Source organism: Carcharhinus amblyrhynchos, chromosome 17 (assembly GCF_965287045.1).
Source record: "Carcharhinus amblyrhynchos chromosome 17, sCarAmb.v2.hapA, whole genome shotgun sequence".
Classification (NCBI taxonomy): domain Eukaryota; kingdom Metazoa; phylum Chordata; class Chondrichthyes; order Carcharhiniformes; family Carcharhinidae; genus Carcharhinus; species Carcharhinus amblyrhynchos.
This window is the reverse complement of record NC_137340.1, coordinates 50916371-50940046: the sequence shown is the minus strand read 5'-3', so window position 1 is coordinate 50940046 and position 23676 is coordinate 50916371. Positions and strand designations below refer to the sequence as shown.

The 23676-nt window shown below is 43.6% G+C and overlaps 1 protein-coding gene across 2 annotated transcripts in view; it reads left to right on the top strand.

Moving 5' to 3' along the window:
* The window catches only part of zfyve27 (zinc finger, FYVE domain containing 27), a 186276-nt gene extending 164109 nt beyond the window's left edge, over positions 1-22167 (top strand). For both annotated transcript variants that reach the window (XM_080205935.1, XM_080205936.1), the window contains 3 exons: positions 17559-17605; positions 18860-18941; positions 21621-22167. In XM_080205935.1, the coding sequence (XP_080062061.1) occupies positions 17559-17605; positions 18860-18941; positions 21621-21685 (194 nt within the window). In that variant the 3' untranslated portion in view covers positions 21686-22167. The remainder of the gene's footprint in view (positions 1-17558; positions 17606-18859; positions 18942-21620) is intronic.
* Positions 22168-23676: the final 1509 nt, after the last annotated feature.

Genomic DNA, 23676 nt, shown 5'->3' with positions numbered 1-23676 from the left:
CTATATCAAAATAAAAATTGATGAAATGAGAGCAACATCTCACTATGCACAGAAGCAGCTTTCAAATTTTCAGAGTTAGTAACCTGTCCCTGAGGGGAGCCTTCTCCTCCTCTGAGCTTGCTAACCTTGTCAATGGTGTCAGGGCCAGTAATCAGAGGAGACAGATTTCTGATGATTGGCATTAAAATCAGAAATAAGATGAGATGTTTTTATCTTACACAGAGAGTTGTGATTTGATCGGCTGGCACAGTGGTTAGCACTGCTGCCTCATAGCTCCAGGGAGCTATGTTCGATTCCCGACTTGGGTCACTGTCTGTGCGGATTTGCACGTTCTCTCCGTGTCTGCATGGGTTTTCTCCGGGTGCTCTGGTTTCCTCCCACAGTCCAAAGATATGCAAGTTAAATGAATTGACATGCTAAATTGCCTTGTAATGTCCCGGGATGCGCAGATTAAAGGGGTTAGTGGGGTAAATATGTGGGACTACAGGGATAGTGCCTGGGTGGGATTGTTGTCACTGCAGACTCGATGGGCTGAGTGGCCTCCTCCTGCACTGAAGGGTTTATATGGTATGATTTGATTTATTATTGTCTCATCTATTAACATACAGTGAAAAGTATTGTTTCTTGCACGCTATACAAAGTATACCATTCTTTTGCCCTTCATAGAAAAAGAAAGGAGTGTGCAGAAAGGAGTGTTACAGTTATCGCCATAGTGTAGAGAAAGAACAACTTAATGTGAAGCAGGTCCATTCAAAAGTCTGATGCCAGCAGTTAAGGATCTGTTCTTGAGTGGGTTGGTACATGACCTCAGACTTCTGTATGTGGATCTGATAATCAGCAATGCAGTGCGTGAGAATGGTGAAAGCAAGTTTGGTAATTCCTTGGGAAAGGGAATGAGTAAGTACTTGACGGGAAATTTACAGGGTTAGGACAAAGAGCAGGTCATGTGGAGACTGATTGGATTGCTTTTTCCAAAGATCCCGCTTGAATCCATACTGTGCTACTTCTTGTGTTACATCCATATCCTACAGTGCAGAAAAAGGCCATTCAGACTTCACCCACTCTCTAAAAGGGCCTTCCCCTCTGCGCTATCCCATGACTCTGCACATTTAGCGCAGCCAATCCACCTAACCTACACATCTTGTAGGTGTGAGGGAGGGAATCAGAGCACCCAAGGAAATCCATGCTGACACAGGGAGAAGGTGCAAACCGCACACAGGCAGCGACCCAAGGCTGGAACTGAACCCAGGTCCCTGGTGCTGTGGGCAGCAGTGCTAACCACTGTGCTGCATTCAATAGTTCTGTTCCATCGGTTTTAAGAATGTTTTGGACCATCCTAAGGTTGTGAAAGGTGCTACGCAAATGCAAGTCTTCCTTTTAACTGAGCCGCTAGCACTTTGCACTTGAGCTTGGAGTGAGTAGTTGGCCTCAAGGACTGCTGCAGTGGGAAGCAAGAAGAGGAAATGAGTGGCAAGTTTTCTTCTCTCTGTCACGGCTCTGACTGATCTGGGTGGAGTGTTGAGGAAACCAGTAGTCCTGGAGTCCAATAAATGCTGCGAAAATGGTGGTGGTGAGGGGAGGAGTTTAAAAAAAGCGATCATCATTAAGGAAAATGGTTGCATTACATCCCATTGGCCTGAAGCTGTGCTGATTCAGCCCAACTGATCTGTCCAATGTTAATGCTTTATACCAGTGTTTCTTCATCCCTCCATATCTATATATATCTTTATATTCATTCCTCCCTCATCTGTTTATAGAGTTATAGAGGTCCACAGCGTGGAAACAGGCCCTTCGGCCCAACTTTTCTATGCTGCCCTTTCCTTTTAATCACTAAGCTGGTCACAATTGCCTGCATTTGGCCCATATCCCGCTATACCCATCTTACCCATGTAACTATCTAAATGTTTTTTAAAAGACAAAATTGTACCCGCCTCTACTACTACCTCTGGCAGCTTGTTCCAAACACTCACTACCCTCTGAGTGAAAAAATTGCCTCTCTGGATCCTTTTATCTAGTTTAAAGCCTTTGTTATCCACCTCAACTACTCTCATATGATAGTGAGTCCCACATTCCGACCACACTCCTCATTAGAATTAGTAAACTATGACCCTGAGTTTTCTTTATTGATAAAATTGTACATAAAGCTATTAGTTCAGTCTGCAAACCTTGCGTCAGTTTTTTTTTTAACCTAGAACTTTACGGCACAGCAACAGACCATTCAGCCTAATTAGGTTTGGGTATACAGGAATTAACTTCAAAATTAGCAGATGGTGCTAAACTGACACATGTAATAAACAGAGGTGGGCACTGCGAGCATAACACACTGGGGAAATGGGCAGACACATGGCAGATGGCATTTCACACAAAGAAATGTAAAGTGATATGTTTTGGTAGGGAGAATGAGGAGAGGCAATTGTAGATGGCACAATTGCTTTAAATTTAAGTTTATTTATTAGTGTCACAAGTAGGCTTACATTAACACTGCAATGAAGTTACTGTGAAGATCCCTTAGTCCTCACACTCCAGCACCTGTTCAGGTACACTGAGGAAGTATTTAACGTGGCCAATGTACCTAACCAGCACGTCTTTCGGACTGTGGGAGGAAACCGGAGCATCGAGAGGAAACCCACGCAGACACGGGGAGAAGGTGCAGACTCTGCACTGATGGTGACCCAATCTGGGAATTGAACCTGGGTCCCTGGCGCTGTGAGGCAGCATTGCTAACCACTGTGCCACCGTACATTGTACCATGCAAATGTTACAGTATTGAAGGTGGTGCAGCAGCAAAGTATTGGCGATGTATATGCACACATTTTTCAAGGCGTCAGCACAAGTTGAGTTGGTGTTAAGAAATTAAATGAGATCATTGGCTTTGTTATTCAAGAAATAGGGTATAAAAGCAAGGAGGTTGTGATAATCCTCTTTAAAGCTCTCAGCTAGTCGTCAGCTGGTATTGCACATTTTCAGAAGGATGTAAGTGCCTTGGAGAGGATGCAGAGGAGATTTACACAAACTGTCTTATAGTGTGGCCTCGGTGTCTGTTGTTAGCTTGCTTTAACTCCTTATACTGCCCTTTTTCTCCAGCCTGGTTTAAAATTCAAAGCATACTCGGAGGGAATGCAGGATTATTATACTTTCATCACCTGCGTCTTTGGTCTGTTTGAGTCTGAAATACCAGGACTCCTCAGTGGCAGCTGCAGTTAGTTTCCTGTTTATAGTACAGGTCCGTGTTGCACAATGAATTTACACCACGCTGGAGTAGCATTGAGATTTCCTAAAGACAGAGGAGAAAGCGCCTTCCGTTAAAATTATGGTATCTCTCCATTGCATGTGCTGCAGTCTGAACCTGAAAGAAAAAATTACAGATCCCTCAGAGGAAGGTTAAACCCAGACTGAAAGTTGGGAGGCAGGTGTGATCTCTTCACCTTCCTACTCTTCCCTGTGTTCACAGTGTTGCAGCTGTGAGAGGAGAGGCATCCCTGTCCCACAGCCCCTGCCGTGAGCTGTACAGGTTGCAGCCAAGAGCAGGGTGACTATTAGAAAGAAAAGCGTTTTTGCACTCGCAAACCTTTGACCTTTATCACTTTTCTTGAAGAAACGTGCTGTTCCCTGGGAGACATAGCCCAGAAAGAAATAGGTACAGCGATCTCTATCTTGCAATTTTCAGAGGATGACTAGTTGCGTAATCTACAATGATGCATTACATTGGCCTCTTGTATAATTTACTTATGATTTGACTGTTGCTAGGGTTACCGCCCTCCAGAATGTAAAGATTAATCACCAGGCCATTCTGTGAGCAATGGGGATTGCGGGGGGAATCATTGTGGTAATTAAAATAAATACTTTTTTCTGATTTTCTCTGGACGTTTTTGTTTGGGAGTTGTAGAAATTTTGGAGATTGGGGGCACTGAGAAAGACTGCTTGACAATGGAAAAGCATGTAGAGTCTTTTTACTTTCCAACTGGCCATGAATAATGGTGGGAAGAAGCCACATGATGGAATCTCCAGGAAAGCACTGGACCAGAGTTATCAACCTTCACCATTCCTCGGCCAGGAGACCAGGCCTCAGAGCAGCCAACCCTTTCAGAACCTTCCTTCTCCATCAACCTCCTGCAGATCTACCCAGCACCTGAGCAACTTGCCGGAGCCCTGTCAGTTCTCCTCTGTTTGCACCCCTGCCTCCCATTCCTGCTTCAATGGTATGGGCCTGAAATTTGGAAAACAGCTGTCCTGGCACTGTTGTCTCATCTCTGGATAAATCCTGAATCAGAACTCCCAAAATCAGTTGGCATCGGAAAGGAAGAATTTGCTTTCTACATAGCAGAACTCTCAATCTCAGAATGCCACAGAACATTTCACTGCCAGTGGAGGGCTTCCTTGACATTTAATCACTGTTGTAATATAGGATAACACAGGATCTAATTTATACACAGCAAAAACCCCCCCAACAGCAATAAATGTCCAAAAAAAAGGATTTTCTTTGTAAGAGATGTTGGTTGAGGGATAAATATTTGTCGGGATACCTGAGAGATTTCCAATAGTGTGTCTAGCTTAGGAGCCAGACAATGACTTGGTTTAGAGTGTCATCCGATTGGTGGGGCCTTCAACTCTCACTTGGTGACTGTGCGTATTGATTGAATTATGGGATCTAAAATTTTCGAAACCCTGTGATTAGCACTTAAATCACCCCATGGAGATTAAGAGTTCGGGTACTGTTGCTTTATAAGGTTTTAACATTAAATCATGTGACTATTCTATTAAATTTAAAACTTAGAATCTACTTTGCAGAAGGAGGCCATTCGGCCCATTGAGTCTGCACCGACATCAATCCCATCCAGGTCCTATCCCCATAACCCCATATATTTACCCTCCTAGCCCCCCTGACATAAAGTGGCAATTTAGCATGGCCAATCCACCTAACCTGCACATCTTTTTTGATTTGATTTGTTATTGTCACATGTATTTACATACAGTGAAAAGTATTGTTTCTTGCACACTATACGGACAAAGCATACCGTTTATAGAGAATGAAATGAGTGCAGAATGTAGTGTTACAGTCATAGCTAGGGTGTAGAGAAAAAGCAACTTAATGCAAGGTAGGTCCATTCAAAAGTCTGACAGCAGCAGGGAAGAAGTTGTTTTTGAGTCGATTGGTGACCTCAGACTTTTGTATTTTTATCCCGATGGAAAAAGGTGGAAGAGAGAATGTCCGGGGTCTGTGGAGTCCTTAATTTATGCTTGGCTGCTTTGCCGGGGCAGCGGGAAGTGTAGACAATGGATGGGAGGCTGGTTTGCATGATAGATTGGAGTATGGGAGAAAATTGGAGCACCCCCCAGGAAACCCAAACAGACATGGGCGAATGTGCAGACTCCATGTAGTCGCCCAAGACCAAAATCGAACTTGGGTCCTTGTCGCTGTGAGGCAGCAGTGCTAAACACTAAAAATAATTGAGAAAAAAGTTAGGAATTCTGATGGTAAGGAGTTTTTAATTTTATTATCCAGTGTAAATGATGTAGATTGAAAGCATACTATGGAGCATTTCTTTGTTGATGTGATTTAAAAGAGTAGTAAGGGCGTGGAATGCCCTGCCTGCAGCAGTTGTGGACTCACCAACTTTAAGGGCGTTCAAATGGTCAGTGGATAGGCATATGGATAACATTGGAATAGTTTAGGTTAGCGGGTCATTAGATTTGTTCCACTGGTCGGCGCAACATCGAGGGCTGGAGGGCCTGTACTGCGCTGTAATGTTCTGTGTTCTAAAACACATCAGACTGTGCAATGAGGAAAGGCCATTCAGCCCATCATATTCTATTTGTTTCATTGGCCAGGTATGTTCTGAACTGTTTGCAGAAATTTGGCTTTGCTTTCACCTCTACATGCGTGACCGTAAAGGAACAAGTACAGCGAGCCAACTTGCTGAGTCTTCAGCTCTTGTTGGCATGAGGCAACTGGGTCCTGTAGCTTCAGCAATATTCCACCCAGAAGGCACAAACATAGGACATGAATCCAAGCCATGTCTCTGCCTCCTGGACGGTATTAATGTTGTTTAGATGTGACATGTTGGAAGGGGGAGGAGGTCCAGTCCACAAAGTCGGTCTCCAGCGTATCCGCAAGACTCGAAGATTCGGCCAACCCCATCTGTCTTGCGTTCCCCACCAGGGAATGCTGGCTTTCTCTGCTCCAAGGAAAACAAAACGGCTTGAGCAACGTTTGAGGGGCTATTAAGAAACAACTGCAGCCAGCAGATTCTTTGTGTCTCTGCGAAGACTTGGCAGGGTTAGATTCCCAGGATTTATGCCCTGTGTATTTGGAAGGTGGGGGGGAATGTACTCAAAAGTCATTTTTTTCCTTTTTGTTGATACAACACCCAACCTATTACTGTCTATCCAAATTTCATCATACTTATGCTCTGTAAATACATTGATATGTGATGTATCACCAAAAAGCCATAGAAACATAGAGGTTTACAGCATGGGAAGAGGCCATTTGGCCCAACTTTTCCATGCCACCCCTTCTTTTAAGCTAGTCCCAATTGCTCACGTTTGGCCCAAATATCTGTATACTTATCTTACCCACGTAACTGTCTAAATGCTTTTTAAAAGATAAAGTTGTACCTGCCTCTACTACTACCTCTGGCAGCTTGTTTCAGAACTCACTACTCCCTGTGTGAAAATAATTGCCCCTCTGGACTCTTTTGTATCTCTCCCCTCTCACCTTAAACCTACGCCCTCTAGTTTTAGACTCCCCTATCTTTGGGAGAAGATATTGACTATCTAGCTGATCTATGTCCCTCATTATTTTATAGACCTCTATAAGATCACCCCTAAGCCTCCTATGCTGCAGGGAAAAAAGTCCCAGTTTATACAGCCTCTCTTTATGACTCAAACCATCAAGTCCCAGTAGCATCCTAGCAGATCTTTTCTGCGTTCTTTCTAGTTTAATAATATTATTTCTATAATAGGGTGACCAGAACTGTACACAGTATTTAATTTGTGCGACAATGGTTTCCCTGCCATCAGTTGGAGAACCACTAAGGGCCTTGATACAATTTAAATACAACCAGGCAGTTATTTGATTTATTGTTGTCACATGTATGGGAAACAGTGAAAAGTATTGTTTCTTGCGTGCTATACAGACAAAACATACTGTTCACAGGGTACATAGAGAAGAAGGAAAGGAGAGGGTGCAGAATATAGTGTTAGAATTCTAGCTACAATACAGAGAACAAGAGTAAGAGACAGAATTAGAAGGTATGCTTGGGACAGCAAGAGTTGTGTTGTGAGACTTCTTACTATGTTTACCCCAATCCAATGTTGGCATGTCCACATCACAGCATTTATTACTCACCCTAGTTGCCCTTGAGAAGGTGGTGGTGAGCTGACTTCTTGAATCACTGCAATCCACTTGCTGTGGGTTGACCCAGAATGACATTAGGGAGGGAATTCCAGGATTTTGACCCAGCGACTGCAAAGGAACAGTGATACATGTTCAAGTCAGGATGGTGAGTGGCTTGGAGGGAAACTTGCAAGTGGTGGTGTTCCCATGTATCTGCTGCCCTTGTCCTTCTAGATGAAAGTTGTCATGGGTTTGGAAGGTGTTGTCTAAGGGTCTTTGGCGAATTGTAGATTATACAGTGCTTTGGGCAGACCACAGATACTGCATCCAGTGTGCGACGAGATACAAGGATGTTGTGATTAGTCTGTTTATTGTGTCCCACACATCCCCAGTCTTCAACCTTGGCCTGCTTCTCTCCACTTGTTGACTCGGGTTAAGGATGCTACCAGCCAAATTGGCCTGACCGTCTCGGTGGCCTTCATTTGTTTGGAGATGTATCCAACCCCAGGTTTCCAAGTCTTAATGCTCTGTGCCTTGACCCTCTGCCAGACCCAACATGCCTCCAAATCTCCCTTTGTGGGGGGAAGGGGATAAAATAAAAATCAGTAAATCCAAACTTTTACTGTTTACGGAATTGGCTCAAGAACTGATAAAGGACGCGTTTAACGTGTTCGTCTTTTAGCTCAGGGTGCAACCTAACTACTCGTTGACCTGTGTTTTGATAACCTCAGCACTTTTTGTTTCGCGTGTTCAGCAAATGTTGCTGGGAACCTTAGACACAGAGTCGCATTTAAACAGATGGAGCTTTCAGAATATAAACACGCTTTCTGTCCAATTACATCTGGAAAAATGATTCTCTGCCGAATTCTCTTCCTCTGCATTATCAGTTGGGATAAGTGGTATTCTGCAGGGAAGTACTCGCTTCACTTAACCCAGTCGCTGCTGCAGCACCTGCCTCACGCCTTTGTGCACACTGACTCTCATTGGTGAGACACTTTCTCAATGATTTCCAAGGCATGAGAATCAAGATCTGGGGCCGTAGCAGAGGGTAAGTTGATCTTGATGGGATGGGGGTAACCCGCTTTCTCAGAGTACTGATAAAACATCTGCTTGGCTCCATTGGGAGGACTCTCACCTCAGAAGCTAAGTGTTTGAAACCTATACTAGTTCTCACACCCCTGGCCTATACTAATACTCCAGTACAGCATAGAATCCCTACGGTGCAGAAGGAGGTCATTCGGCCCATCGAGCATGCATCGACAACAATCTCACCCAGGCCCTATCCCTGTAACTTCATGTATTAACCCGCTAGTCTCCCTGATACTAAGGGGTAATTTTAACACGGCCAATGTATCTAACCCGCACATCTTTGGAGGTGGGAGGAAACTGGAGCATCCGCAGGAAACCTATGCTGACACGGGAAGAACGTACAAACTCCACACAGACAGTGACCCAGACCGGGAATCGAACCCAGGTCCCTGGCGCTGTGAGTCAGCCGTGCTAACCACTGTGTCACCCGTAAACTGAGGGTGATTTCATCTTTCAAATGAGATATTGAGGCCAGGCTCTGTTTATCTGTTCAGGTGGGCACTGGAACTTTAACAGATAGACAGTAGGCTTGGTTACTTGAAGGATGAGTTCACACTGGCCCAATCAGCCTTCGTTCAAACTCATCCAAAGAGTTTTTTCAAATGTTTTCAGGTTATAAAGTAGAGGAGAGGAATTATTCTTGATTGTACTTCTCTTCCATATTGTTGGAAGGCTAAGCAATACCACTCAACTTCATTCCTGCAACAGCAGTTGTATTATACATTTCTGTAGCAATATTAATTCACTGTTGAATTCCGGGGACACAGTGTAGTGGGGCCAGCACATTTCACAGGGAACTGGATCAGTATTTAGCAATGATTTGATTTAATTTTGATTTGGTTTATTGTCATGTGTATTAGGATACAGTTAAAAGTATTGTTTCTTGCGTGCTATACAGACAGAACATACCTTTCATAGAGAAGGAGAGGAGAGAATGCAGAATGTAGTGTTGCAGTCAGAGAGAAAGATCAGCTTATTGCGAGGTAGGCACATTCAAAAGTCTGAAGGCAGCAGGGAAGAAGCTGTTCTTAAGTCGTTTGTTACGTGACCTCAGGCTTTTGTATCTTTTTCCCAACGGAAGAAGGTGGAAGAGGGAATGTCCAGGGTGCGTGGGGTCCTTAATTATGCTGGCTGCTTTTCCGAGGCAGTGGGAAAGGTAGACAGTCAATTGATGGGAGGCTGGTTTGCGTGATGGATGGGGCTACATTCATGACCTTTTGTAGTTCCTTGCATCTTGGGCAGAGCAGGAGCCCATACCAAGCTGTGATACAATCAGAAAGCATGCTTTCTGTGGTGCATCTGTAAAAGTTGTTGAGAGTTGTAACTGACATGCCAAATTTCCTTAGTCTTCTCAGAAAGTAGAGGAATTGGTGGGCTTTCTTAACTATAGTGTCACTATAATGCTGTGTCAAACACTATAATGGATGTGAAACAAGTTCCATTCACCAAGACCTTTCTGTTTGTTGACTTAGATTGGCTGATTTTGAATCATGCCTTCTCCTCTCACTATGGGTGTAATTCCCTCCAGCCCTGCAACCCTCAGAGAACTATGCATTCCACCAATTCTGCCTTTGGGTTCAGTCTGACTCCTTCGTAGCACCATTGGGTAACCTTGTTTTCAGCATCTTGGCAAAGAGCTCTGCAAATCCCTCCCTAAATCTCTCTACCTTTCTCTCATCCTTTAAGACCCACTTTAAAACTTACTCCTTGACCAAGTTTTTGGTTGCTAGTATAAAAGCAAATTACTGCAGATGCTGGAATCTGAAACAAAAAGAGAAAATGCTGGAAAATCACAACCAGTCTTGACAGATGATGAAGGGTCATCCAGACTGGAGACGTTAACTCTGCTCTCTCCACAGATGCTGTCAGACCTGCTGAGGATAGAACATAGAACATTACAGCGCAGAACAGGCCCTTCGGCCCACGATGTTGCGCCGACCAATTAAAAAGCAATGACCCTCTAACCTAAACCAATCCCTTTCCATCCATAAACCTATCCACGGATCTCTTAAACGCCCCCAAACTAGGCGCATTTACAACTGCAGCAGGCAGGGCATTCCAATCCCTCACCACCCTCTGGGTAAAGAACCTACCTCTGACATCCATCCTATAACTACCACCCCTTAATTTAAAGCTATGCCCCCTCGTGCTAGCTTTCTCCATCCGAGGAAAAAGGCTATCACTGTCCACCTTATCTAAACCTCTAATCATCTTATATGTTTCAATAAGGTCCCCTCTTAGCCGCCTTCTTTCTAATGAAAACAACCTCAAATCCCTCAGTCTCTCCTCATAGGACCTCCCCTCCACACCAGGCAACATCCTGGTAAACCTCCTCTGCACCCTCTCCAATGCCTCCACATCCTTCCTAAAACGTGGGGACCAGAACTGCACACAATATTCCAAGTGCGGCCGCACCAGAGTTTTGTACAGTTTCAACATGACGCTGCGGCTCCTAAATTCAAACCCCCTACCAATAAACGCCAAGACACCGTATGCCTTCCTAACAACCTTATCTACTTGATTCCCAACTTTCAGGGATCTATGTACACATACACCTAGATCCCTCTGTTCATCAACACTATTCAGAGTCCTCCCATTAGCCCTATACTCTACACATCTGTTATTCCTGCCAAAGTGAATTACCTCACACTTTTCCGCATTAAACTCCATCCGCCACCTCTCGGCCCAGCTCTGCAACTTGTCCAAGTCTCGCTGTAAACTATGATGCCTCTCCTCACTATCTACCACACCTCCAACTTTGTTGTCATCAGCAAATTTACTAATCCACCCAACTATACCCTCATCCAGATCCTTTATAAAAATTACAAACAGCAGTGGCCCCAAAACAGATCCCTGAGGCACACCACTTGTAACCAAACTCCATGACGAATACTTACCATCAACCACCACCCTCTGTCTCCTATCTGCTAGCCAATTCCTGATCCAATTAACTAAATCACCCTCAATCCCATACATCTGCATTTTCTGCAGAAGCCTTCCATGGTGAACCTTATCAAACGCCTTACTGAAGTCCATATATACCACGTCAACTGCCTTACCCCCATCCACCTCTTTGGTCACTTTCTCAAAAAACTCAATAAGGTTAGTAAGGCACGACCTACCTTCCTCAAAACCATGCTGACTATCTCCAATCAATTCATTACTCTCTAAATAACTATAAATCCTATCCCTAATAATTTTTTCTAAAACCTTGCCCACAACAGAAGTAAGACTCACCGGTCTATAATTCCCGGGGAAGTCTCTGTTCCCCTTCTTAAACAATGGGACAGCATTCGCTATCCTCCAATCTTCCGGCACTATACCTGTGACCAACGACGACCTGAAGATCAGAGCCAGAGGCTCTGCAATCGCCTCTCTTGCCTCCCAGAGAATCCTAGGGTAAATCCCGTCCGGCCCAGGGGACTTATCTATTTTCAAACCCTCAAGAATATCTAGCACATCCTCCTTATCAACTGCAATACTATCCAGTTTACAACCCTGTAACCCAGTGTTCTCCACAGCTACATTTATGTCTCCCTGCGTGAATACCGAAGAGAAATATTGGTTCAATGCCTCTCCAATCTCTTCTGGTTCCACACATAACTTCCCACTGCTGTCTCTAACTGGCCCTAATCTTGCCCTAACCAATCTTCTGTTCTTAACATACCTATTAGAACGCCTTAGGATTCTTCTTAATCCTATCAGCCAAAGTCTTCTCATGTCCTCTTTTAGCCCTTCTTAACTCACTCTTTAACTCCCTCTTAGCCAATCTAAAGTTTTCCAATGCACTACCTGAGCCCTCAAGTCTCATCCTGACATCAGCCTCCTTTTTCCTTTTAACCAGCTAATCAACTTTTTTAGTGCACCACGGTTCCCTAGTTCCTCCTTGCCTGACAGGGACATACATATCAAGGACTCACAGTAGCTTCTCCTTGAAAAAACTCCACATTTCGGACGTTCCCAGACCCTGTAGTCTCCTAGTCCAACCTATGCTTCCTAATTCTCTCCTAATAGCCTCATAATTACCCTACCCCCAGCTAAAACTACTGACCCGAGGTTCATGCCTATCCCTTTCCATCACTAAGGTGAACGTAACCGAATTGTGGTCACTATCACCAAAATGCACACCAACTTCCAAGTCTAACACCTGGTCTGGCTCATTTCCCAGCACCAAATCCAATATAGCCTCACCTCTAGTTGGCCTATCTACATACTGAGTCAAAAAACCTTCCTGCACGCTTTGTGCAAAAACTGACCCCTCTAATGAGCTAGAGCTATAGCTATTCCAATCAATATTAGTAAAGTTAAAGTCCCCCATAACAATTACCCTATTACTTTCACTCCTATCCAGGATCGTCTCTGCAATCCTTTCCTCAACCTCTCTAGAACTTTTAGGAGGTCTATAAAAGATTCCCAACAGGGTGACCTCTCCTCTCCTATTTCTAATCTCAGCCCATACTACCTCAACAGACAAGTCCTCATCAAACTTCCTCTCTGACACTGTGATACAATCCTTGACTAATAATGCTGCCCCTCCCCCCCCTCTACCTCCTTCTCTACTCCGACTGAAGCATTTGAACCCCGGAACCTGCAACAACCATTCTTGACCCTGATTTTCCAGCATTTTCTGTTTTCCTTTTGATCTCGAGTATTGTCTTTTTAATTAATTTTTATTTGATAACATTCCTAAAATGTGCTTTGGGATACCCTGTGGGTTAACCATGCTATTTAAATGTGGGTTATGGAAGTTTTTAGCATGGAAACAGGCCCTTCAATCCAACTTGTCTGCGCTGTCCAGTTTTTACCTGCGTTTGGGCTTGTTGGGCCGAAGGGCCTGTTTCCCGTGCTGGGTTGTTCTTTGTTCTTTGTTCTTTGTTTGGCCCATATCCCGCTATACCCATCTTACTCATGTAACTGTCTAAATGCTTTTTAAAAGGCAAAATTGTACCCGCCTCTACTGCCAACTCTGGCAGCTCGCTCCAGACACTCACCACACTCTGTATAGAAAGAATTGTCCCTCTGGACACTTGTGTATCTCTCCCTTCTCCCCTTAAACCTATGCCCTCAAGTTTTAGATTCCCTTACTTTTGAGTGTGTAGTGTATCATAGAATCCCTACAGTGCAGAAGGAGACCATTTGGCCCATCGAGTCTGCATTGACAACAATCCCACCCAGCCCTATCCCCACAATCCCACATATTTACCCCACTTATCCCTCTAACATACACATCTCGGGACACTAAAGGGCAATTTAGCATGGTCAGTGTAACATGCCACACATCTTTGGACTGTGGGAAGAAACCAGAGGAAACCCACCCATTGTTTTTGTGGAAAGACAACATTGAATTTTCCAAAGATCAAGATGACCAGAAATTGCCTTTCTGGTCCTTTACGCTAGCAGAGTGACTGAAGGGAAGCTTTCCTCTGTGCTCCTACACGCCTGAAAATTAATCTCCTGCATGGCAACAGTGCTCCTTACATTCTGGACTTCTGATTGGCTGTGCAGCAATCCCATTGAGCAGATCTAAAACAATTAAAAGTGTATTTGAAAGTGTGTCGCTGATCTAAAATAGAGAAGGGGAGACAGGAGGGGGCAGGGATCTCAGCAATAACTTTTACACTGGTTTTAAAAGGAAGTTTTCTTTGTTTGGACAAAGAGTGAAATTTGAGTTATAGAAAGAAAATGTGACAGGGAATTGGAGAGTACAGTAAAGTCGAAGGGAGAAGGATAAAAGAAGGAACAGAAAGAAAGCGCTTAAAAGTTTTATTATTTTTTAATTAAAATTGGATTTTAAATGCTTATTTCCATTGTGGTTACTCACCCTGTAATAAAGGTAACCCTGCTCTTTGAGAGGTTTCATTATGAACAGTGTGAGAGCTGGAAGGGGGTTGACCCAGGGAAGCGAGTCATTTCCCTGGTTATGAAGGGTTAAAGTCACAGTCATAGAATCCCTTCAATACAGAAAGAGGCCATTCGGCCCATTGAGTCTGTACCTATCACAATTCCATCCAGGTCTTATTCCCATACCTCACACATTTACCCTGTTAATCCCCCTGACACTAAGGTCAATTTAGCATGGCCAATCAACCTAACCCGCACAGTGGTTAGCACTGCTGTCTCACTGCACCAGTGACCTGAGTTCAATTCCCATCTTGGGTCACTGTCTGTGTGGAGTTTGCACATTCTCCCCATATCTGCATTGGTTTCCTCCCACAGTCCAAAAATGTGTAGGTTAGGTGGATTGGCCGTGCTGAATTGCCCTTTAGTGACGGGGGACTAGCCAGGGTGAATGCTTGGGTTATGGGGATAGACCCTGCATGGGATTGTGGTCGGTGCAGACTCAATGGGCTGAATGGCCTCCTTCTGCATTCGAGGATTCTGTGATCTTTCAGACTGTGAGAGGAAACCAGAGCACCCAGATAAAACCCCCACAGACACAGGAAGAATGTGCAAATTCCACACAGACAGTGAACCGAGGTTGGAATTGAACCTGCGTCCTTGGTGCTGTGAGGCAGCAGTGTTAACCACTGTACCACCATGCCATCCGGATAGTCAATTACAATAAAAAAAAACACAAGTTATGACTTACCACTACTTGAACTTTTTTAAAATTGTGAGTAGGAGTTCATTTAGGTTAACATGCTGATTATTTATGGCATTGTAAAATATTACAATGAAAATTCACCAGTGTGTGAGAACTTGTGAATGTTGAGACTGGCTGGCTTAGAATGTGATTAACCTGTTGTCTTTGATGTCAAACAGTTTCCTTGCTTTTCCAAATCCCTCCAGGGCCTTGCCTCTCCCTATCTCCGTAAACTGTTCCAGCCGCACAATCTTGGTGAGATATCTGCATATTTCAATTCTGGCCTCCTGCAAAAACACACACACACTCACACACACATTCTCTCTCTCTCTCTCTCTCTCACACACACACATTCTCTCTCTCTCTCACACACACACATTCTCTCTCTCTCTCACACACACACATTCTCTCTCTCTCTCTCTCACACACATTCTCTCTCTCTCTCTCTCACACACACATTCTCTCTCTCTCTCTCTCACACACACATTCTCTCTCTCTCACACACACACATTCTCTCTCTCTCTCTCACACACACATTCTCTCTCTCTCTCTCTCTCACACACACACATTCTCTCTCTCACACACACACACACACACACATTCTCTCTCACACACACACATTCAAGGGAATCAAGTAGATAAGGTTGTTAAGAAGGCATACGGTGTCTTGGCGTTTATTAGTAGGGGGATTGAATTTAGGAGTCGCAGCGTCATGATGCAACTGTACACAACTCTGGTGCGGCCGCACTTGGAGTACTGTGTGCAGTTCTGGTCCCCACATTACAGGAAGGATGTGGAGGCTTTGGAGAGGGTGCAGAGGAGGTTTACCAGGATGTTGCCTGGTATGGAGGGGAGGTCCTATGAGGAGAGACTGAGGGATTTGGGGTTGTTTTCGCTAGAAAGAAGGCGGCTAAGAGGGGATCTTATTGAAACATATAAGATGATTAGAGATTTAGATAGGGTGGATAGTGATAGCCTTTTTCCTCGGATGGAGAAAGCTAGCACAAGGGGGCATGGCTTTAAATTAAGGGGGGGTAGTTATAGGATGGATGTCAGGGGTAGGTTCTTTACCCAGAGGGTGGTGAGGGATTGGAATGCCCTGCCTGCTGCAGTTGTAAATGCGCCTAGTTTGGGGGCGTTTAAGAGATCCGTGGACAGGTTTATGGATGATAAGGGATTGGTTTAGGTTAGAGGGTCATTGTTTTTTAACTGGTCGGTGCAACATCGTGGGCCGAAGGACCTGTTCTGCGCTGTTATGTTCTATGTTCTATGTTCTCTCTCTCTCACACACACACATTCTCTCTCTCTCACACACACACATTCTCTCTCTCTCACACACACACATTCTCTCTCTCTCTCACACACACACATTCATTCTCTCTCTCTCTCTCTCACACACACATTCTCTCTCACACACACACATTCTCTCTCTCACACACACATTCTCTCTCTCTCTCTCACACACACACATTCTCTCTCTCTCTCTCACACACATTCTGTCTCACTCACACACACATTCTCTCTCACTCACACACACATTCTCTCTCACACACACACACATTCTCTCTCTCTCTCACACACATTCTCTCTCTCTCTCACACACACACATTCTCTCTCTCTCTCTCTCACACACATTCTCTCTCTCTCATACACACACATTCTCTCTCTCTCTCTCACACACACACACACACACACACATTCTCTCTCTCTCACACACACATTCTCTCTCTCTCACACATTCTCTCTCTCTCTCTCACACACACACATTCTCTCTCTCACACACACACATTCTCTCTCTCTCTCTCATACACACACATTCTCTCTCTCTCTCATACACACACATTCTCTCTCTCTCTCTCACACTCACACACACATTCTCTCTCGCTCACACACACACACACTCTCTCTCGCTCACACACACACACACATATACATTCTCTCACACACACACTCTCTCTCGCTCACACACACACACACACACACACACACACACACACACATACATTCTCTCTCACACACACAAACACACACACACCCCCAGCCCACTACCACCACCACCAATTCTCACTGCTCCACCATTGTTGGTCCTGCCTCCAGTTGCCAAGGCCTAAAACTCTGGAATTCCCTCTCTAAGTCTCTCTCCTCCTACCCATATCGCAAAGTTCAGGTGCACAGTCGATTATTGAGGAGCTGCAGCACTCTCACACCTCTCACCAGCGTATTTTCTTTCCCTCTGCTATGCATTGTCAAGTTCACTCGAATTCTCAGTGATTTTTGTACTGTGTTTCTCTGAGAAACGTAACCCTATGATTTTTATTTAATTGAGGCAGTCCGGCAACGATCCCGAATGGAATGACCAAGCGAGAACCCCATTATGTCAACTGCATTTCCAGTGAATTAATATTTAATGATTGTTCCACAGCATGCTGTGGCAATCAAGAATGCAATAACAGAAGTGGAATGCAGGGTCAATATGGAAGAAGCTTTGTTTTAATAGCTGTGCTTTTTAATTTATGTTTTTATTACACTTTTTTTCCTCCTTTATTTCAGGAAATTGTAACAGCTGCAATGCCACGTTTTCAGTCCTGAAGAAACGAGTGAGTTTTTTTTAAGTCATTCATTCCTTTGTTAAGTCATCAAGTCTGATGTCTATCTTTATATATTAAAAAAGAGATGGAACAGTTATATACCAATGTTAGCCATGGCTCAGTGAGTATCACACTCACCTCTTGAGTTTGGAGATTGTCGGCTTAAGTCCCAGAAACTCGAGTAACAAGAATCCAGGCTGACACTCCCAATGGTGTACGTTCATAGAGAGGGTCATAGAGCAATACAGCACAGAAACAGGCCCTTCAGCCCATGCCGGCCATGGTTCTCTCCCAGCTGGTCCCAATTGTCCATTTTTGGCCCATATCTCTCTAATCCTTTCCCATTCACCTACTTATCTAAATGCTTTTTAAATATTGCTATTGAATTTGCCTCAACCACTCTCTCTCGTTCCATACACGCACCACCCTCTACGTGAAGAGGTTGCCCCTCAGGTTCCTTTTAAATCTTCCCTCCTCACCTGAAACCTGTGCCCTCTTGTTTTCAATTCCTCTTGCCTAGGGTATGTTCACCCTGTCTGTGCCCCTCATGATTTTATACACCTCAATAAGATCACCCATCATTTTGCGACATTCTAAGGAATAAAGTCCTAGAGTTGTTTACCACTCCTTATAACTCAGGCCCACTGGTCTTGGCAATATGCTCCTAAATCTTCTTTTCACTCTTTCCAGTTTATCAATGTCTTTCCTATAACAGGGTGATCAAAACTGTACACAATACTGCAAGTGCAGCCTTGCCAATGACTTCTACAACTATAACATAATGTTTCAACTTCTATATTCAGTGCCCTGACTGATGAAGGCTTGTGTGTGCAACACCTTCTTCACCACTCTCTCTTCCCGTGATGCTGCTTTCAATGAACTTCGTACTTGTACTCCTAGGTCCCTCTGTTCCTCACCACTCCCCAAGGCTTTACCATTCACTGTATAAGTCCTACCCTGGTTTCACGTTCCAAAATGCAACAAACTGGTTATTGGTGTTATTGCTGTGCGCAGACTGGTTATTGGTGGTTAATGCTTTGTGCAGACTGGTTATTGATAAGGCTGTGCGTGGTCTGGTTACTGGAATTAAGGCTTTGTGCAGATTGACAAATGGTGCTAAATAAGGATTGTGCAATGCATCAATCACTTTTTGGTCATTGACATTGCATAGGTGATATCTTGGTGTGCAATGCTGCAAATAAACTGGGTGTGTATTACGTAATTGCTCCTTTCATCACAGTTTTTGTCTTCTGTTTGTCTTAGCGTAACTGCAGCAACTGTGGCAACAGTTATTGTTCGAGATGCTGTTCATTTAAAGTTCCCAAGTCATCAATGGGAGCAACTGGTAATTATGACTCTTGCTATTTCTCTCATGTCATAAGCTTTTGTGTCTTCCGGTGATTTCCTTTCAGTTATGTGTGCAAATATAAAAGCAATATACTGCGGATGCTGGAAATCTGAAATACAGAAAACGCTGGAAAACCTCAGCAGGTCTGGCAGCATCTGTGGAGAAAGAAACAGTTTCAAACTGCAACTGGGGTGGTCACAGAGTAAGAGTCCTGCAGCCTCCTCATCCCAACTTGAGATCACAGAATCCCTACAGTGCAGGAAGAGACCATCCGGCCCATCAAGTCTGCACTCACTTTCCAAAAGAGTATCACACCCAGGACCTCCCCTGCTATCCCCTTAATCCCACCCATTTTTGCCATGGTCAATCCACCTAACCCGCACATCTTTGGAATGTGGGAAGAAACTGGAGCACCTGGAGGAAACCCACGCAGACACAGGGAGAATGTGCAGACTCCACACAGAGAATCACCCAAGGCCGGAATTCCTGGGTTCCGTGCCGTGAGGCAGCAGTGCTAATCATTGTGCCACCATGCCGCCCAGGAATATAAAAACAAGTCTTTAGCTACTCAGTCCCATTCTGCCAAAACAATCAGATCGTAGCTAATCTACCACCGAATTCCAATTTTGTCTCCCTCCCCTTTATATCTTTAATCTATTAAACTTAGATTTAAAATCAGCACCATTTGCCATTTGTGGAAGAGAGTTCCAAACGTCTACCACCTTTTGTATGTTAAGTGTTTTATAACTTCTGGAAGGCCTGGCTGTAATATTTAGGCTGTGTCCTAATTCATGATTTGCCAACCAGCTCAGTATCGACCCTGTCTGTTCCCCTTGATATATTGGAAACTTTGATCCGACCTCTCCTTAATCAATGCTAACTTGTATAATCTTGCCTCGTACTTTAATTTTTGGGATGTGTGGATCATTCTGGTAAATCTGTACTGGACATGCTGAAGGTACAATATATGCTTCCTAAGGTGTGATGTCCAGAACTGAAACACAGCAGTCCAGATGTGATCCAGTCAGATGCTTTGCATAGCTATAAGTACACTAAATTGATTTGAAAATTGGCACCAAGGCACTCCACATCAAATATTGTGCAGATCAATGCTCCCTTTATTCATGTGCCCCAGCAGTGGACTGCAGAATACCTACTGCAGAATTTGTTTTCCATTCTTGTCTTCTCTGAGTGAGGCTATCTATGGCCTTTGAATAAGGGTCAGTTTTGCTTTGCCTGCCCATTCAGTACTCCATTGAGTGTCATTTCTCATGAGGTTCATCCAGAGATGACTTTCTGTCCCTCCAGGAGTCTCTGTTTTTCTTCAGTTTGGAGTTTGCCTGTTGAGATGTCAGATTGTTATTAATCAGGTCAGAAACACAAAAGTGTTTTATGAAGTTCTCCAGGATCATAAGTTTTGCAAGTTGAATTTGACTGGAGTAAGCATGAGATGTTTCACTTCAAGTACAATTCAAATGATCCATTAGGGAGCTTTTATCAAATAAAGTTTACTTAAGAGTACGGCTAACATTACTATAAACAAGAAAAAAAACATGATATTGTATAAACCTTAGCAACTATATGAAATGTTCCAATCAAACAAATCTTAGAACATATCCTTGTCACCAGTTTAGCACAGAAAATACGACTGCTCACGTGATGCTGGAACTTAGTCCTTTGGTTGGAGAATTGAAACTTTGACTTCCCAGCCTCGTAATTTCCAGCAGCCATCTTGACACACACACAGACCAGTGTGAAGTCAGATCAGCTTTCCAAAGCACCAGGGAGACAGAGACTCTAGTTACTAGCTAGCAAACCACCAGCAGCAGAATGGTCACACCAGGAAGGCCAGAAGACCTGCTTGCAGCTAGGCAGCAGAATTTACAACACCAGAGAGAGTGAGAAACACTGCTTTTCAGTCTGAAGTCCAAACACCTTCTAAACTATTCATGATTTGCCAACCAGAGGGTTGGTAACCCTCAGAGAGTAGTTGGTAACCCAACCAGACGGTTGGTAACCCTTTACTCAGAGGGTAGTAAGGTCGTGGAGTGCCCTGCCTGCAGCAGTTGTGGACTCGCCAACATTAAGGGCGTTCAAATGGTCTGTGGATAGGCATATGGATAACATTGGAATAGTTTAGGTTAGAGGGTCATTGGATTGGTTCCACTGGTCGGCGCAACATCGAGGGCCGAAGGGCCTGTACTGCGCTGTAATGTTCTATGTTCTGTGTTCTATAACTAAAAGCAGCCCAAACACAAAGTGAAAGAACTTCTGTTGCCTGATCTGTTGCTCATTCTTCCTCCAACAATTCATAAAAAAAATCCTAGAAAGTATGCGAGGTGCAGAATGAAAATAAACAAAACCCCATTCAAACCATTGAAGCAACAATAAAAGGATTTCTTGCAGACAGTCCGGCAACAATGAAAACAAGCCTGCTTGCAAACTGCAGAGAACATGATTTTTTAAAAATTTCTTAAAGGCATATTAGCGTCACAAGATGCAGGTCACTTTGTCCATCTCCTCCCATGTGTGAACAGAACTGCCTACATTCTGTATATTGTAAATACGGTCTTCAAGTTATCATTTTGGTTGAATGGGAGGAAGCGATGGAACTTGCAATTCTGCTGCCCATCGGTTGTATTCTGGTATAACTGTTTACCTCTCTCTCTCTTTCAGCGCCAGACGCCCAACGGGAAACTGTCTTTGTGTGCGCACAATGCCACTACATTTTGAGCAAATAGAACGAGGCATTCATTCTTTCCTGTCTCCCTCCCCTTTTAAATGTAAATTTTATTTTTACATTTTAAATAAAATGTACTGTATCAGAAAACTGGAGAGGACGGAGAGGTGGATGCGAGAAAAATCTGTGCTTGTACAATGGGTTCTCCGGTGCTAAGGGATTAGGGCTGCAGTGTAGCTATCAGAGCAAAATTTTCTGGAATCAATGTTTGTTTGTCATATAAAATAATATATAATATATAGATATATGTATGTTCACCGCTAAGTGCTGCCTTCTACTGTATATATTGTGGGATTAGACCTTTGCATTTTTTTTTGTATAGAGTGCATTGTCAAACACTATTTAAAGAGCTGGCAAAGCTCTCCGAATCCTCCTAAACCATGTTTCTTAAGATTGCATTTTATGCTTATCCTTTAGTTTGATATCTGTAATGTAAGTCAAATACTTTCTAAATAAAAATGACCTATTGTTGACAAATCTCAACAGGGTGCCACAAGATTTGTGATATTTTCGATAGGAGTTTTTCTGGGCGGTGGGGTGTGTGATGTAGTCAGGATCTCAGATTGTTATCCATAATTTTTTTAAAAGTTTATGTTCCTTTTTGTTATAAAGCAGAGGTAGATCCCCCTCTGAGAGCTAACACCAAAATACCCAAAGAAGAGTATCTTGCCCGCTATAATCTGTTTAAAACAAAAGTGCGTGAGAAGTGGTGTGAGCTGCTCGTCAGCAACTACTGGTGATTAAATACAAGATAAATATCTGACACCCACTCTAAAATCAACACACAACAATTTATTTATCTAATTAACAGTGAACAAATTAACTAAACTATGCACAAACCAAATAACTATTAACTATTCCTGAATAAAACAAGATTCTAATGGAATGTTGTTCCAGTAAATACAATTCCCACTCAATAACAAACAGAATTTAGTCACTCTGTAAATTGGAACCAGACTTTGTGTCTTCCGGAATATTCTGTGTCTTCTCTGTTGATTCTTCTGCCCGGAACTTCTTTCTTCTTTGTTACTTTTGTTATCTAGATGGTGCTGTGAGCTCTGGCAGGTTGCTCTCCTTTTTGTCCCACTGCCCTCTTCTTTTATGCCTGTGATGACCTTTCCCACAATAGGATTGGTCCTAGGTTGTCAAAACCATCAGATTTAAATTTAATAGGTTCTTAGTATCAAAGTGCCTGATTCAAATTTATTGGCTGAATTTTTGTTTAAATTTCAAAGCCTGTTATCTTGTTAAAAACTGTTGCTTGGCCTTTTGACACAAATGTTTCAGTTTGACCTCTCTGTGCATTTTCATGTATTTAACGCTAAGCACAGAAAAAGCACCACCTTTTAAACAGACCATGCAATGCTCTCTCTCCCCCCAACCCCCGGCAGAGCATTTGATAATTTCACTAACACCAATCTACAATTACTCAACTTCACAACACTCCAAGATTTTTTTTTTCAAAAATGGGTAATTTTTTTAAAGTTTTTTTTTCCTCCAACTCAGTTCATTTTTTTCTTGCTCTCTTTCTCCCTATGCCTCTGGTTGAAGATACACTCTTGGCTCACTCTCTAGGCTTCTCCCAGGCTCGATCGTGTCTTCCAAGTGTGACATCTGGCAGCAAGGTGTGGGGCAGGATGTTGAGTCTTTAGCTTGCAGCCCATCACAAAGTCAGATGGTGCAAACCCACTATGTACAGGCAACCTTCAAAGATGCAAAGCAATGTATGAAAGAAATCAAAACGTAGAATCCCTACAGTGCAGAAGGAGGCTGTTCAGCCCATTGAATCTGTATCGACAACAATCCCATTCATGCTCTATCCCCGTAATTGTAATGACTTCATTCAAGCCATTGAGGTTGGCCTCTTGGAGTATGAACTCACTGATTAAAGATCCAATTGATAGGCCAATCAGGGAGTCTTTGCCTTGCACTTAGCCAGGTGTGTCAGTTCCCCTAACACCCCAGAGGTAGACTGCTAGCACTCTGTACTGC